General features: G+C 43.8%; 1 protein-coding gene across 4 annotated transcripts in view; it reads left to right on the forward strand.

The window, feature by feature from the left end:
• EMSY (EMSY transcriptional repressor, BRCA2 interacting) overlaps positions 1 to 13,089 on the forward strand; it is a 166,142-nt gene that overhangs the window by 86,457 nt on the left and 66,596 nt on the right. For all 4 annotated transcript variants that reach the window (XM_029602160.1, XM_029602159.1, XM_029602161.1 and 1 more), the window contains exons 11-12: positions 2,291 to 2,464; positions 11,287 to 11,423. In XM_029602160.1, the coding sequence (XP_029458020.1) occupies positions 2,291 to 2,464; positions 11,287 to 11,423 (311 nt within the window). The remainder of the gene's footprint in view (positions 1 to 2,290; positions 2,465 to 11,286; positions 11,424 to 13,089) is intronic.

The raw sequence follows: 13,089 nt of genomic DNA on the forward strand, positions 1-13,089 counted from the left end.
TTCTTGTGGACGTATACCTGTCAGGATAAGGGCAGGTCCACTTTTTTTTTTGCTCCCAGGTTGAAAGCAAGCTCCCTCCCTCGGTTGAGCACTAAGTAGATCCCATGCTACTGATGCCAGTAATAGCAGTGGCTAATCCCTTGTCAACTTGATTAATTGCAGTTAATGGACTTCTTCTCCAAGAAGAACTTATCCAAACCTTTTTTAAACCCAGAGCTTAATTGTGCATTGAGTGAAAAAAAAATTTCTCAGATACATTTTAAATGTGCTGCTTACTAACTTCATGGAGTACCCCCTAGTCCTTCTATTATCCGAAAGTGTAAATAACAGATTCACATCTACCCATTCTAGACCTCATGATTTTAAAGACCTCTGTCATACCCCCCCCCCCCCCCCCCCCCCAGCTGCCTCTTCAAGCTGAACAGCCCTAACCTCTTCAGCCCTTCCTCATAGGGGAGCTGTTCCATCCCTTTATCATTTTGGTTGCCCTTCTCTGTACCTTCTCCAGTATAGCTATATCTTTTTTGAGATGCGGTGACCAGAATTGTACACAGTATTCAAGGTGCGGTCTCACCATGGAGCGATACAGAGGCATTATGACACTTTCTGTTTTATTCACCATTCCCTTCCTAATAATTCCTAACATTGTTTACCTAGCGTGTAGCCAGGTAAAACCACTGGGTTATGTGTTCCTCTGCTAGCAGATGGGAGACTGAGTCAGATTTCAAAGCTGACATCACTCTACATATACCCCTGCAGTGACCTCAGCTCCTCAGTATCTCTCCTTCTGCGAGCAGATTTTTATTTTATTTATGCAATTCTTATATATCGTTACACAGAACACAAAGTTCTATCTTTACGGTTTACATAATACAAACTATTAAATAACAGTTGGAAAACAGAATAAATACAATAAAACTTCAATAAAAATAATAAGATAGCTAAAATCTACCCATAAAAATAAAACTAAAATAACATAAGTATAGTTAAGAAAATAAAAGATAGAATCATCTGATGGACTGCAGACTTGTATATCATCCTGAGGATTAATTCCATATGCTTGCTGAAAGCACTGTTTTCAAGTCTTTCTTGAATTTCTTGAAGTTAACCCGCATTCTAAGTTCCAATGGCAAATTATTCCAGAGCTTCGGCCCTGCAATTGAAATGGCCCTTTCTCTCACTTCGCTCAAATGTGCCAATCTAACAGTAGGTACAGATAGTAATCCTTTATTAGATGACCTTGGTTCTCGTTGGGGTACATGCAGTTTAATGGTTGTATTCAGCCAATCTGTTTTATCTCCATGTATGATCTTATGAATCATACATAGGGTTTTATGTTTAATTCTGTATTCAAGTGGTAGCCAGTGTAACGATTTTAAAACTGGCGTAATGTGATCTCTTTTCTTAGTATTTGTTAATATTCTTGCTGCTACCTTTTGAATCACTGGAAGAGGCCGTATACAGATGCGGACACTATCCCACACACTAGCACAGTGTTAGGAAAATTACAGCAAAAAGACAAAATTACCTTAAAGAAGATCGAGCCCCGCTCTCCTGCGGTGATACCTAAGGGTCCCTCCCCCAGTTGAGAATTCCTGAGGTGATAATCCCTCAGAGGTGTGCCTTGGTCCGGTAGCCTGTTCCCAGTGTGGACTTAGCCCACAGAGTGGCTGAAAGGCAGCGGGTGCATAACAGAGCGTGGCAGTGAAGGTAAAACCCTCTCCCCCCGCAGCTGGAGACTGTCCGGCACACGATCGGTAAGCGTTGAGACCAGGTAAGCAGAAAACTTTAAATTCAGGTCTCCGGTCTCCAGAGCTTGAATTGCCGTACCGATTCCCCCTGGCCTGCCTGTTCTAAAGTAAAGGAAATTACCAGGTAAGAACTAATTTCACCATTTGGCCCGTGGTAATGGTAAACTAGTAATGACCAACAAATGGTATCAATTGGCCTAAATCAAACTTAAGGTCCCCCTTGAACCCACCATAGCATTAATGATGGGAAATGCCCAAACTTGGAGCTTATTACTGCTTTTAAAATCTCAGAAGATTTTAAGTTAAAATAATACTCCATTTTACAACTTCATTTCTGCATTTTGGCAGCTGTCTCGGAACTGAGGTGATGAATGCTATGGGCTGGCTAGTTAGCTTGTTGGATTCCTGCTCCATTATTCTTGGCCATCCTTTTGGGTCTTTGCATATATTTGTACTGCGTAGTTTACACTGATACTTGATATTCTAGAGTTTGACCCCCCCCTCCCCCATTCTTTGTGTGCTTTATTTCACCTCACCAGGGACCCAGACAACCTACACACGGCCCACGGTGAGCTCCACCCTTGGGGCTCGCATGGCCACCGCCCCAGGAGGTGCTACATATGTGAAAACAACCAGCGGAAGCATCATTACAGTGGTACCCAAATCACTGGCCACACTGGGAGGCAAGATTATCAGCAGTAATATTGTGTCTGGTAGGTTTCTGCGTTCTCAGTAACATGCTTTCTGCATTATAGATGGTGCAGAATACAGGATTTTGACTGCAGCACTATTTTAGGTGTATTGACATGGTTTTGTTGCTGCTAGTGTGTACTTCTGCATTACTGTGTATGCTTGAATCTAGAGCTATTACTATGTTACACTTTTATACCAGTGTTTCGGATTCCTGCCATTATTTTGAGTAGTGTTAGTGCTAGTGCAGCAGCCTCCAGCAATCATGTCAACTGGATTTTGTGTTTTCCTTTAAATTGCTTTTGTTAAAACACAGATGTTGAAAAACTCAGGTGGAAAAGAAATTTAAAAAAATGCCACTTAGACTGTAAATTATTGGAATGGACAAGGGTAGCAGCTACCTCCTCGCCCTCCTTGACATTTCCACAGCTTTCGATACCATATGTCACAACCATCTTCTAGACTGCTTAGAAACCATTGGCATTGCGGGCCTAGCGATTGCATGGCTTAAGTCTTACCTATCGAACAGAAAATTCTCTGTTAAAATTGGTAACGCTGTCTCTGCCTCCCACCCCCTTCAACATGGTGTACCACAAGGTTCCCCCCTCTCGTCTACCCTCTTTAATATCTATCTCATCCCTTTATGCCATCTCTTAGCCGAGCTCAAACTCAAATTCTACCTATATGCAGACGACATTCAAATCGTTATCCCCATCCACACTTCCATCACTCTTGCCCTGGAGCACTGGGAATCCTGCCTGGTACCCATAAATGCTCTGCTCACGAACCTCCATCTTGCTCTGAACACAAACAAGACTGAACTCCTCCTTATTTCCCCCCATCCTCGTTCTAAAACTCCCCTACTTCACGACCCTACTAAACCCTTCCTTACTGCCTAACTCTACCTGCAAACACAGTATAAATCAATCCTCTGTAAGAGATCTTGGAGTCCTCCTGGATCCTCAATTGAACATGAAAAAATGTGAGCTCCATTCTCAAAGATGGTTTCTATAAGCTTAATGTCTTAAAAAAACTCAAGCCCCTGCTTTACTCTCAAGACCTTCGCACTGTGATTCAAACCACCCTCCTATCCAAACTTGACTATTGCAGTTCCCTCTTTCTTGGACTCCCCTATGCGACTACAAAACAGCTCCAAATGTTACAAAATGCAACTGCCAGAATCATAACTAACACTCGTAAAACGGACCATATCACTCCTATTCTGAAAGACCTGCACTGGCTCCCCATACCATTCAGAATAATCTATAAAACACTAACCACGATACACAAATCCATTCACTCTCATAACTCCCTGTGGCTGGATATACCTTTTAGTGCTGTGCAACAGAGCTGCCCTACAAGAACAGTTCACAAAGGGAAACCCTTCATGTCCCTTCTCTGAAAATAGCACACCTCTCTTCTATTAGGGAACGAGCCCTTTCTATCGCCGGCCCCACACGTTGGAATTCCATGCCCATGATGCTACGCTTAGAATCCTGCCCGAATAAATTCAAAAAGAAATTAAAAACTTGGCTGTTTCAACAGGCCTACCCAGATTAGTCTCCTTGCTTCCCTGCCTTTGAGCCCTTCCTCTACACTCTTTCCCTTGAAGCCTTCACCCCCCCACCTTCTCCTCCCATCTCATGCCCTTCCCCCCTTTTTTCCCTCAATGTCCCATCCTTCATTGCTGATAACTCCGTGCCCTCTCTTTTCTTCTCCCCTTAATTAGTTAGTAATCTCTTCATATTATGCCCTTTTCTGCTGTAATTATCATGCTGAATTGTTGTAATTAGTTTCAGTTTCCAATTTGCCTTTTGATTTGTTTATTCTCTCTTTCTTCTCAAACCTGCACTCTCGTTGCCCTGTTGGCTTTGTTTTTTCCCCTCCCCTTCTCCCTGTTCTAATGTATTTTCCGCTCATTTTGTTAAAATGTGAACCGGCATGATGTCTCGTACTAATGCCGGTATATAAAAGCTATTAAATAAATAAAATAAAATAAATAAATTTGTTAGGGCTGCCTCTGAACCATACAAATGCAGATTGCATACAGAAGTGGTAGACAACTCTGATCCTGGAGTGCAAAAAATGGGCCTTTTTTTTTTTTAATGAATATGCACGAAATATGTTTGCCTAGTACTGACTTCATTGTATGCAAATATCTCATGTATATTACTTGTGGATACCCTGAAAACCAGATCTGTCTGTGGCAGTCCAGGGCTGGAGTTGACTAACTCTGACAATGTAGGCTTTTGGGTCACTCTGAAAATTGGTATCCTAATGATTGTTTGGATTCTTCTGGGATAATCTGGGTTCCCTGTACGTACCCGGATCTGTCCAGACTACTGGTTTTGCCTCCCTTCCAGCAGATGGAGAAAAACTTGAACAGCACCCCCTCTTAACCTGCTGTGCCACCTGCATCTCTTCAGTATTTCTCTGTCTGCAGCAGATGATGGTGGGACAAAACCTGCGGTCTTGACAGATTCTTCGGTTTAAAAAAATAAAAAAATCAAGCAGGATCAGGTAGGACCTAGTGGGGCCATCCTTCCCTGGTAGTAGGTATTGTGGAGCTAGGGTTGGTGACCCCGCGGGGCTCCAGTACGGTAAGGCACCAGGGGTGACTACCGGTAGTCTGGTCCCTCTCCCTTAGTCCCGACCTGATCAAAAGCAGCCTGTCAGCCTTCTTTGCTTCTTGTTGCTGCTGTAAAAAAAAAAAAAAAAAAAAAAAAAAGGTAAGTCACTAGAGAGATTTGATCAGTGTTGCTCCGGGTTGAAAACAGGCAGGTTTTTTTCTCTGGAGTGGCGTTCGTTGTCGGGTGCGCTCTGGAGCTCTGTTGGTGCCTGCAGCTGTCCCATCGGCGCTTCTTTTGAAGTGGATATTCGAAGTTTCGGCCATTTGTAGTAGCTTCATGATCCGGGCGGGCCTCTGCCGGTGCAACAGCTATTGACTGCCAGAGACCACCTGCCTCAGGAATCAGCATAGGCGGAGTACTTGGAGGCGGCAGTTGTGTATGGGGCAGATGCCTTATATGGTCTTCTGCGCACTTCCTCCAGGACCATGGTGTCCACAGTTTTAGAGAGGAGGCTCCTTTGGCTATGCAACTAGTCGACCGATGTTTCCTCCAAAGCCCAGTTGGGTGCTTTACCTTTCAAGGAAGTTTCTCTTTGGTGAAGACTTGGAGCAGCTGATCAAGTCACTGGGAGAGAGCAAGTTTCACAAACTCATGGAGGATAAACCTAAGTCTTCGAGAGGTTTCCTTCCGGCCAGCGCTCGTTTTTGGGGGCAACGGCGATTCTGGCAAAGCAGGGCGCCAGCTTTGGGTCAGACACAGCCCGCTGGGAGATCACAAGCCTAGTCTCATTCATTTTGGGGCTGTAGGCCCTCTTGCGACAGGGTCAGTTCCTCGTCCATCAGAGCTAAGGCCACTCAGTGAGATGCGGTTGGCCCATTCCTTGGTTCTTCTAGTGGGCGGACAGTTGTCCAGATTTTATGAGGAGTGGTCAGGATAACCTCTGACCAGTGGGTTCTAACCATCAAAGAACTAGGCTACTCATTAGAATTTGCTCGGCCTCTCCAAGACATTTTTTAGTCTCTCCTTGTGGCTCTCGCATGAAAGAACAGATTGTTCGCCAAACCCTCAACCAGCTGAACTGTCTCAGGGCCATCGTTCCCATCCCCCAGGCGGAGTGGACGATGGGATACTGCTCCATCTATTTCGTGGTCCCAAAGAAGGAGGGTCCTTCTGGCTCATCTGGACCTAAAGAAGGTGAACAGGGCCCTCAAAGTTCCACATTTCTGGATGGAGACCCTGCGCTCATTTTGCGGCCCCGGAGTGGCCTCAATCGTGGTTTGTGGACCTAGTCAATCTCTCAGTGGGTGGTCCCCTGAGATTCTGTAATCTTCCAAATCTGCTTCGTCAAGGCCCTATATTTTTTGACCAGGCAGATCGCTTTTGTATAGCGGCCTGGCTTTTGAAATGCGGCAATTGAGGAAGAAAAGTTATCCGGAGGATGTGATTACTACTCTTCTGCAAGCACGAAAGACCTCTACCTCGTTTGCTTACGTAAGGGTATGGAGGGTCTTCGAAACATGGTGTCGCGAGCAGTGCGTTCTCCCCTACCAGTTTTCGGTGGCGCATTCTTACAGCGAGGCTTAGTCAAAGGGTTGTCCTTCAATTCCCTCTGGGTTCAGTTGGCGGCATTGGGGTGTCTCATAGGGCAAGGTTCATGGTAGGGCTCTTGCATTACACCCGGATGTGGTGCATTTTCTCAAAGGGGCAAAGCATTAGAATCCTCCTGTCCTTCTCATTTTGTCCATCCTGGAGCCTTAATCTAGTACTTAGGGTCTTGTGTGAAGCCCCTTTTGAACCTCTTAAGCAGGCCACTTTAAAGGCTTTCACCTTGAAGACAGTATGTTTGGCAATCTGCTCAGCTCATAGGGTGTCTTAGATCCAAGCCCTTTCTTGCAGGAGCCTTTTTTGTGGATTTCTGATTCTGTGGTCTCTTAGAACGGTTCCATCCTTTCTGCCAAAGGTGGTCTCGGCCTTCCACTTACATATTAAAAATATAAACCCCTTACTTATCACAAAAAACCTTGGTACACTCCAGAATTAAAAACATTGAAACGCAACCTAAGACAGGAAAAGAATTGGTGCAAAGACCCCTCCCTTACACAACTTGCAAAATACAAATCCGCCCTACATAGCTACCATGAGACCATCCTTAAAACCAAGCGAGACTTCCACACTCAGCGAATCCATAACTTACAATTCAACGCCAAAGCCTTATTCGCATACATCTCAGACCTTACCAAAACTTCTCCCACACCCATTGCCAACGAAGATGCCACAACAAAATGTGAAGACCTAGCTTAATTTTTCAACAGAATATCTAAACTCATGATATGTTTTCCAACAGCCTCATTACCCACTAAAGCCCTTCCAAAAAACCCACATGCCTCCCTAAACTCTTGACTACTGCTCCCACTGAAATCTAATCAATCCTAAATAAAATGAAACCCTTATCACACCCATGTGAGACAATTTCCACCAAATACCTCCTATCCATCCCAAACACAATATCCCAACCCCTAGCTATCATCAATCGCTCAAACACCCTTGCAAATGTTCCAACCTCACTTAAACAAGCTTTAGTCAAACCTATTCTAAAGAAACCAAAGCTTGACCCTACAGAACTGACCAACTACCACCCAATTTCCAACCTACTCTTCCTATCAAAAATTCTGGAAAAAGTAGTAAACCTACAACTAACTATCTAGAAAAAAATAATTCTTTTCCCATCTCAATTTGGCTTCCATAAGTATTTCAATACAGAAACCCTCCGTATCTCACTCACAGACTACCTCCTCAAAGGATTGGACAAAGGCCACTCTTATATACTTGCACTGTTAGACATATCCTCCGCCTTTGACACCATAAGTCACAACATCCTACTCAACCGGCTCTCTGAAATTGGCATCTCAGGAATACCCATCCACTGGTTCGAATCCTATCTAAAAAATAGACAATACAAAGTTAGAATAGGTAACAGCAACTCCAAAGCAATTGACCTACCACAAGGTGTTCCACAAGGCTCCTCATTATCCTCTACCCTTTTTAACATCTACCTACTGCCACTCTGCCACTTCCTCTCCGAGCTTGGTCTTATACCATTCATATATGCAGACGACGTACAAATCATCAATCCTATTGCCGATTCCTTACCTAAAGCTCTCAAAACCTGGGAAATATCTATCTATCTATCTATCTCTCTCTCTCTCCTCTCAATCTCCTCACTAATCTTAACCTCACACTCAACACATCCAAAACAGAACTCATGATCATTTCACCACAACGCCCTCCCTCAATCTCCATCACACAACATGCAAGAAACCTAGGCGTCGTCATTGACAACTCAACCTAAAAAATGTATTAATGCCACAATGAAAGAATGCTATTCAAAATTCAAACGCTAAAAAAACTAAAACCCCCCCTCCTCCACTTCAACGACTTCCACACAGTACTTCAATCCACTATTTTCTTGAAAATTGATTACTGCAACACCCTCCTTTTAGGCCTTCCCAAAAACACTATCGCCCCATTCCAAATACTCCAGAATGCCGCCGTCCGTATTCTCTCAAACACTCGCAAAAACGAGCACATCACCCCCATTTTCAAAGAACGACACTGGCTTCCGATCCCATATAGAATCCACTATAAGACCCTCACCATCATACACAAAACCTTACACAACCAAAATATGCATTGGCTCAATAACACCCTTACTTTCCGCAACACCAACAGACCCACTAGATCTCACTACTTGGCAACTCTACACACTCCCTCACCTAAGCTTACTCACCATACCGCTACTACTTCTACTAAGAGCATGCACTATCCATTGCAGGGCCTGCAATATGGAATACTATGCCTACTGACCTACGCCAAGAACTCTTGTTTACAAAAATTAAAAACCTGGCTCTTCATACAGGCATTTTCCTGATACATTCTCATGCTCGCCCAGCAATAACTCTGCTGCATCTGTACTCTCCCCTACACCGCCCCCACTTCCCCTTTCCTCTTCCCCTTTCCTGCAAGGGATATTTCAACTCCTCCTTAACCTCAATATATCTTTGAGCAGTTATTTTCCCTCGCCTTACTACTATGTAAATAGGTTATCTTCACCTATATATTACATAAGAACATAAGAAAATGCCATACTGGGTCAGACCAAGGGTCCATCAAGCCCAGCATCCTGTTTCCAACAGTGGCCAATCCAGGCCATAAGAACCTGGCAAGTACCCAAAAACTAAGTCTATTCCATGTAACCATTGCTAATGGCAGTGGCTATTCTCTAAGTGAACTTAATAGCAGGTAATGGACTTCTCCTCCAAGAACTTATCCAATCCTTTTTTAAACACAGCTATACTAACTGCACGAACCACATTCTCTGGCAACAAATTCCAGAGTTTAATTGTGCGTTGAGTAAAAAAGAACTTTCTCCGATTAGTTTTAAATGTGCCCCATGCTAACTTCATGGAGTGTCCCCTAGTCCTTCTACTATCCGAAAGAGTAAATAACCGATTCACATCTACCCGTTCTAGACCTCTCATGATTTTAAACACCTCTATCATATCCCCCCTCAGTCGTTATACCTATACCTATACCTTTATTACTGACTTATTTACGCAGTTCAACCCCTGTTATTTAGTCAACCTGCCTCATGTTTTGTTCAACTCTGTTCTTTGTAAAGCCTATACGCTGTATTTCATGTTATTTGTAAACCGATGTAATGTTCCCAACGAATGTCGGTCTAGAAAAACTTTAAATAAATAGTCATATCGGTGGAGCTTCCAGCTTTTTCTCATTTCACTCCAGACTTACCTCACACTAGGGAGTTGAAGCGCCTGGATGTCGGAAAGGTTCTGTTGCACTGTCTGGAGGTCATGAATTCTTTCCAGGTTTCGGATCTGTTCATTTTGTGGAGCGGCGCTAAAAAGGGTCACAAAGCGTCCAAGGCGACCATTGCCCTTTGGTTGAAAGAGGCTATTTTTTCTGCTTACATTTGTCACGGCCAACCTATACCTGATGAGTTGAAAGTGCACTTGATCCGATCTCAAGCTACTTCATGGGCTGAGTGCCGATTGGTCTCGCCGCAAGAAATTTGCAGAGCGGCAACCTGGAAGACTCTAAACACTTTTGCTCGACACTACCGTTTGGATGTCCGGGCATCGGATGTCAGCAACTTTGGGAGCAGTGTCATTCGCACGGGACTCTCAAGGTCCCACCCTAGATAGGGAAGCTTTGGTACATCCCAGCAGTCTGGACTGATCCGGGTACATACAGGGGAAAGGAAAATTGGTTCTTACCTGCTAATTTTTGTTCCTGTAGTATCACGGATCAGTCCAGATGCCTTCCCATTGAGGGGGTTATCACTCAGTTTTTCTTGAGTCTGCTCTGATAATCTCATTTGCTGAAGAAGGCTACAGGTTTCTTCTTATTCTGGGTTTGGCAGTTTTTCACCAGTTCCTGTTTATTTTGACAGTTCTCTGTTTTGTCCTTTGCTTGATCTGCTATAGTTCTCATATTCTGCTTTGGTAATGTTCATACTGAAGAGATGCAGGTGGCACACCAGATTAAGAAGGGGTGCTCTTCAATTTTTTTCTCTGTCTCCATCTGCTGAAAGGGAAGCAAAACTAGCAGCCTGGACTGATCCGTGGTACTACAGGAACGAAAATTAGCCGGTAAGAACCAATTTTCCTTTGGTTGTGATGGTGTTGAAGGGGGTATAATGGATGGATATAAGAGCGGGATAGATTTCTTTTGTGATTGTAAATGCTTAGTAAATATTTGTTAGAGGCTTTATTAAGTGAATTTAAAAATAAATAGTCCATCCTCTGCTTTCTTAGTGTTTCTACACTTGTCACACAGTCAAACCACAGAGATTACAAACACCTATTGGAACTTATTTCTAGGTCCCATTAGAAGCCTAGGTTAATGCTGTACCAATATGGCATTTTCTTATGTTCTTAGGTGTCAAAGCAGTGTGAGCAGCAGATGTGTGACCCAAGTGTAGAAGATTACATATGGCAGTACCCTGTTGCTTTTAAAGTATTATTGCATGATCCTAATTTTTTAAAAAGTGTAAAAAAATTTTTTTTGCCAGGGATTAAATAAATTTAAAAACAACCTGGGGGAAAATCTGTGTATATCAAGCATGTGATGTGATTGGTTTTGTGTTTTTGTGTTTTTTTTGGAGATTATATCTTTAAATCTGTAAACTTGATTTTTATTTATTTTTTTTATGCATCTTCCAATCAATAACTACTTTTCTTTGTATCTTCTTCAAGGAACTACAACAAAGATAACTACCATCCCGATCACTTCCAAGCCCAATGTTATTGTTGTGCAAAAGACGACAGGAAAAGGAACTACTATTCAGGGCCTCCCAGGCAAAAATGTAGTCACCACACTGCTAAATGCTGGAGTAAGTGGGAGTTTTCATGTCTGGCCCCATTGCTTTCCAGGGCAGCTTTTACGGATACCCATGATTCAAAGTGGCATTTCTTTTTCATCCTGCTTAGTAGGGGCTGTTTCTCTCTTGCATCTCACTGATATCAAAGACTGCAAAGGTGGCAGAAGAGAGAGTGCTTTTAAGTGGTGGCAAAGACAGGGAGCTGTGCCTCTCAACGCGACCATTTGCTACATTCTAGGGATGGTAGAAATCCAGTGATTGGCAGTTGTGCCATTGATCTGATTTGGCAAATGCTCTAAAAAGGTGAATTTTAAAAGGCCCGGTCCACGCATCGGTTGGGGGATGATGTGCGCCCAAGTTGGGCTGACGCGCGCCGACCCAATTTTCAAAGCCACCCAGATATGCACGTATCTCTCGCTGCGCGAACATCTCCAAAGTTTTCAAAAAGCAGCTGGACAGGGCGAGGGCAAGAAATGTGCGCATAAATACTTTCGTGCCTGGGCGCGCGCCCAAGTCCAGTGGTGTGTAAGTTTATTTCTACTCTGGAGGTGTAAGTTTAAAAAAGGAAAACTATTCATAACTAGGGTGATTTAAGAGTGGGGTAACTGGGAGAGTGCAGACTATCAAACCAGGGGAGTTTGGAGGACCTAACTGTTAACTGGGCGAACTGGTGGATGAACTGATGAAACTGACAACGGCACAGCGCACGCCCCTTTTAAAATTACAGGATTTACGGGCCTAGGCGGGTCCACACAAGCTCGTGGTCAGGCTATTTTATAACATATATGCATATATATGTACAAGTTACAAAATGGCTGCGTATCTGTACATGCTGACGCATATACGCCAAAGAGTGCCCGCGCACCGATTTGAAAGTTACCATCCCTAGCTTTGACTGACAGCAGATGAGAACTGTAAGCCCATCTATTGGTATAACTGCCCTAAAATGTCTTTTTTTTTTTTTTAATTAATTTTGAATACTCCATATATTCCCTGTGGGAGTGCCAGCCCTTTACACCTCCTTCTCATCATGGTGATGGTACTGTCAGAATCTTTTCTTCATGCTTGTGCTAATGAATACCTGTGGTTGGAGGGATAGAAGAATAACCTAAGTCCTCCTTTTTCCCAGGGCAAATGGGTTAAATGCTCCCCTGCTAGCAGATAGAGACTGAGTCAGGTTTCAAATCGGACGTCACCTTAGATACACCCCTGCAGTGACCTCAGCCTTCAGTATCTCTCCGTCTCCTAGCAGATGTGGACGTGCTTTCCCTGTCTGGATCATTATACTCTTTAGATGAAGAAATTCTACTTTCAATTGGAGAAAGATTGAGCCCCGCTCTTCTGCGGTGATACCTAAAGGTCCCTCCCCCAGTTGAGAATTCCTGAGGCAATTTCCAAAATCCCTCCAAGGTGTGCTTTAGTCAAGTAGCCGGCTCCCAGCGTGGACTATGCTGCTGAAGCAGCTGAAAGGCAGTGGATGCAGGAAGCAGAGCACGGCAGTGACGGCCAAAGCCCTCTCTCCCTGCAGCCGGAGACCATCTCTGTGCTCAGCTGGTAAGCACTGAACCCAGGTAAGTAAAGAGAGAAGAGGATTCCTTCCGATTCAGACACATTGGAGGGGCATTAGTAAGTCGTCTTCTGGTCTCCATGCTTGGCGCACCATACTGACAATGTTCCC

This window comes from Rhinatrema bivittatum, chromosome 5 (assembly GCF_901001135.1).
Source record: "Rhinatrema bivittatum chromosome 5, aRhiBiv1.1, whole genome shotgun sequence".
Lineage (NCBI taxonomy): Eukaryota > Metazoa > Chordata > Amphibia > Gymnophiona > Rhinatrematidae > Rhinatrema > Rhinatrema bivittatum.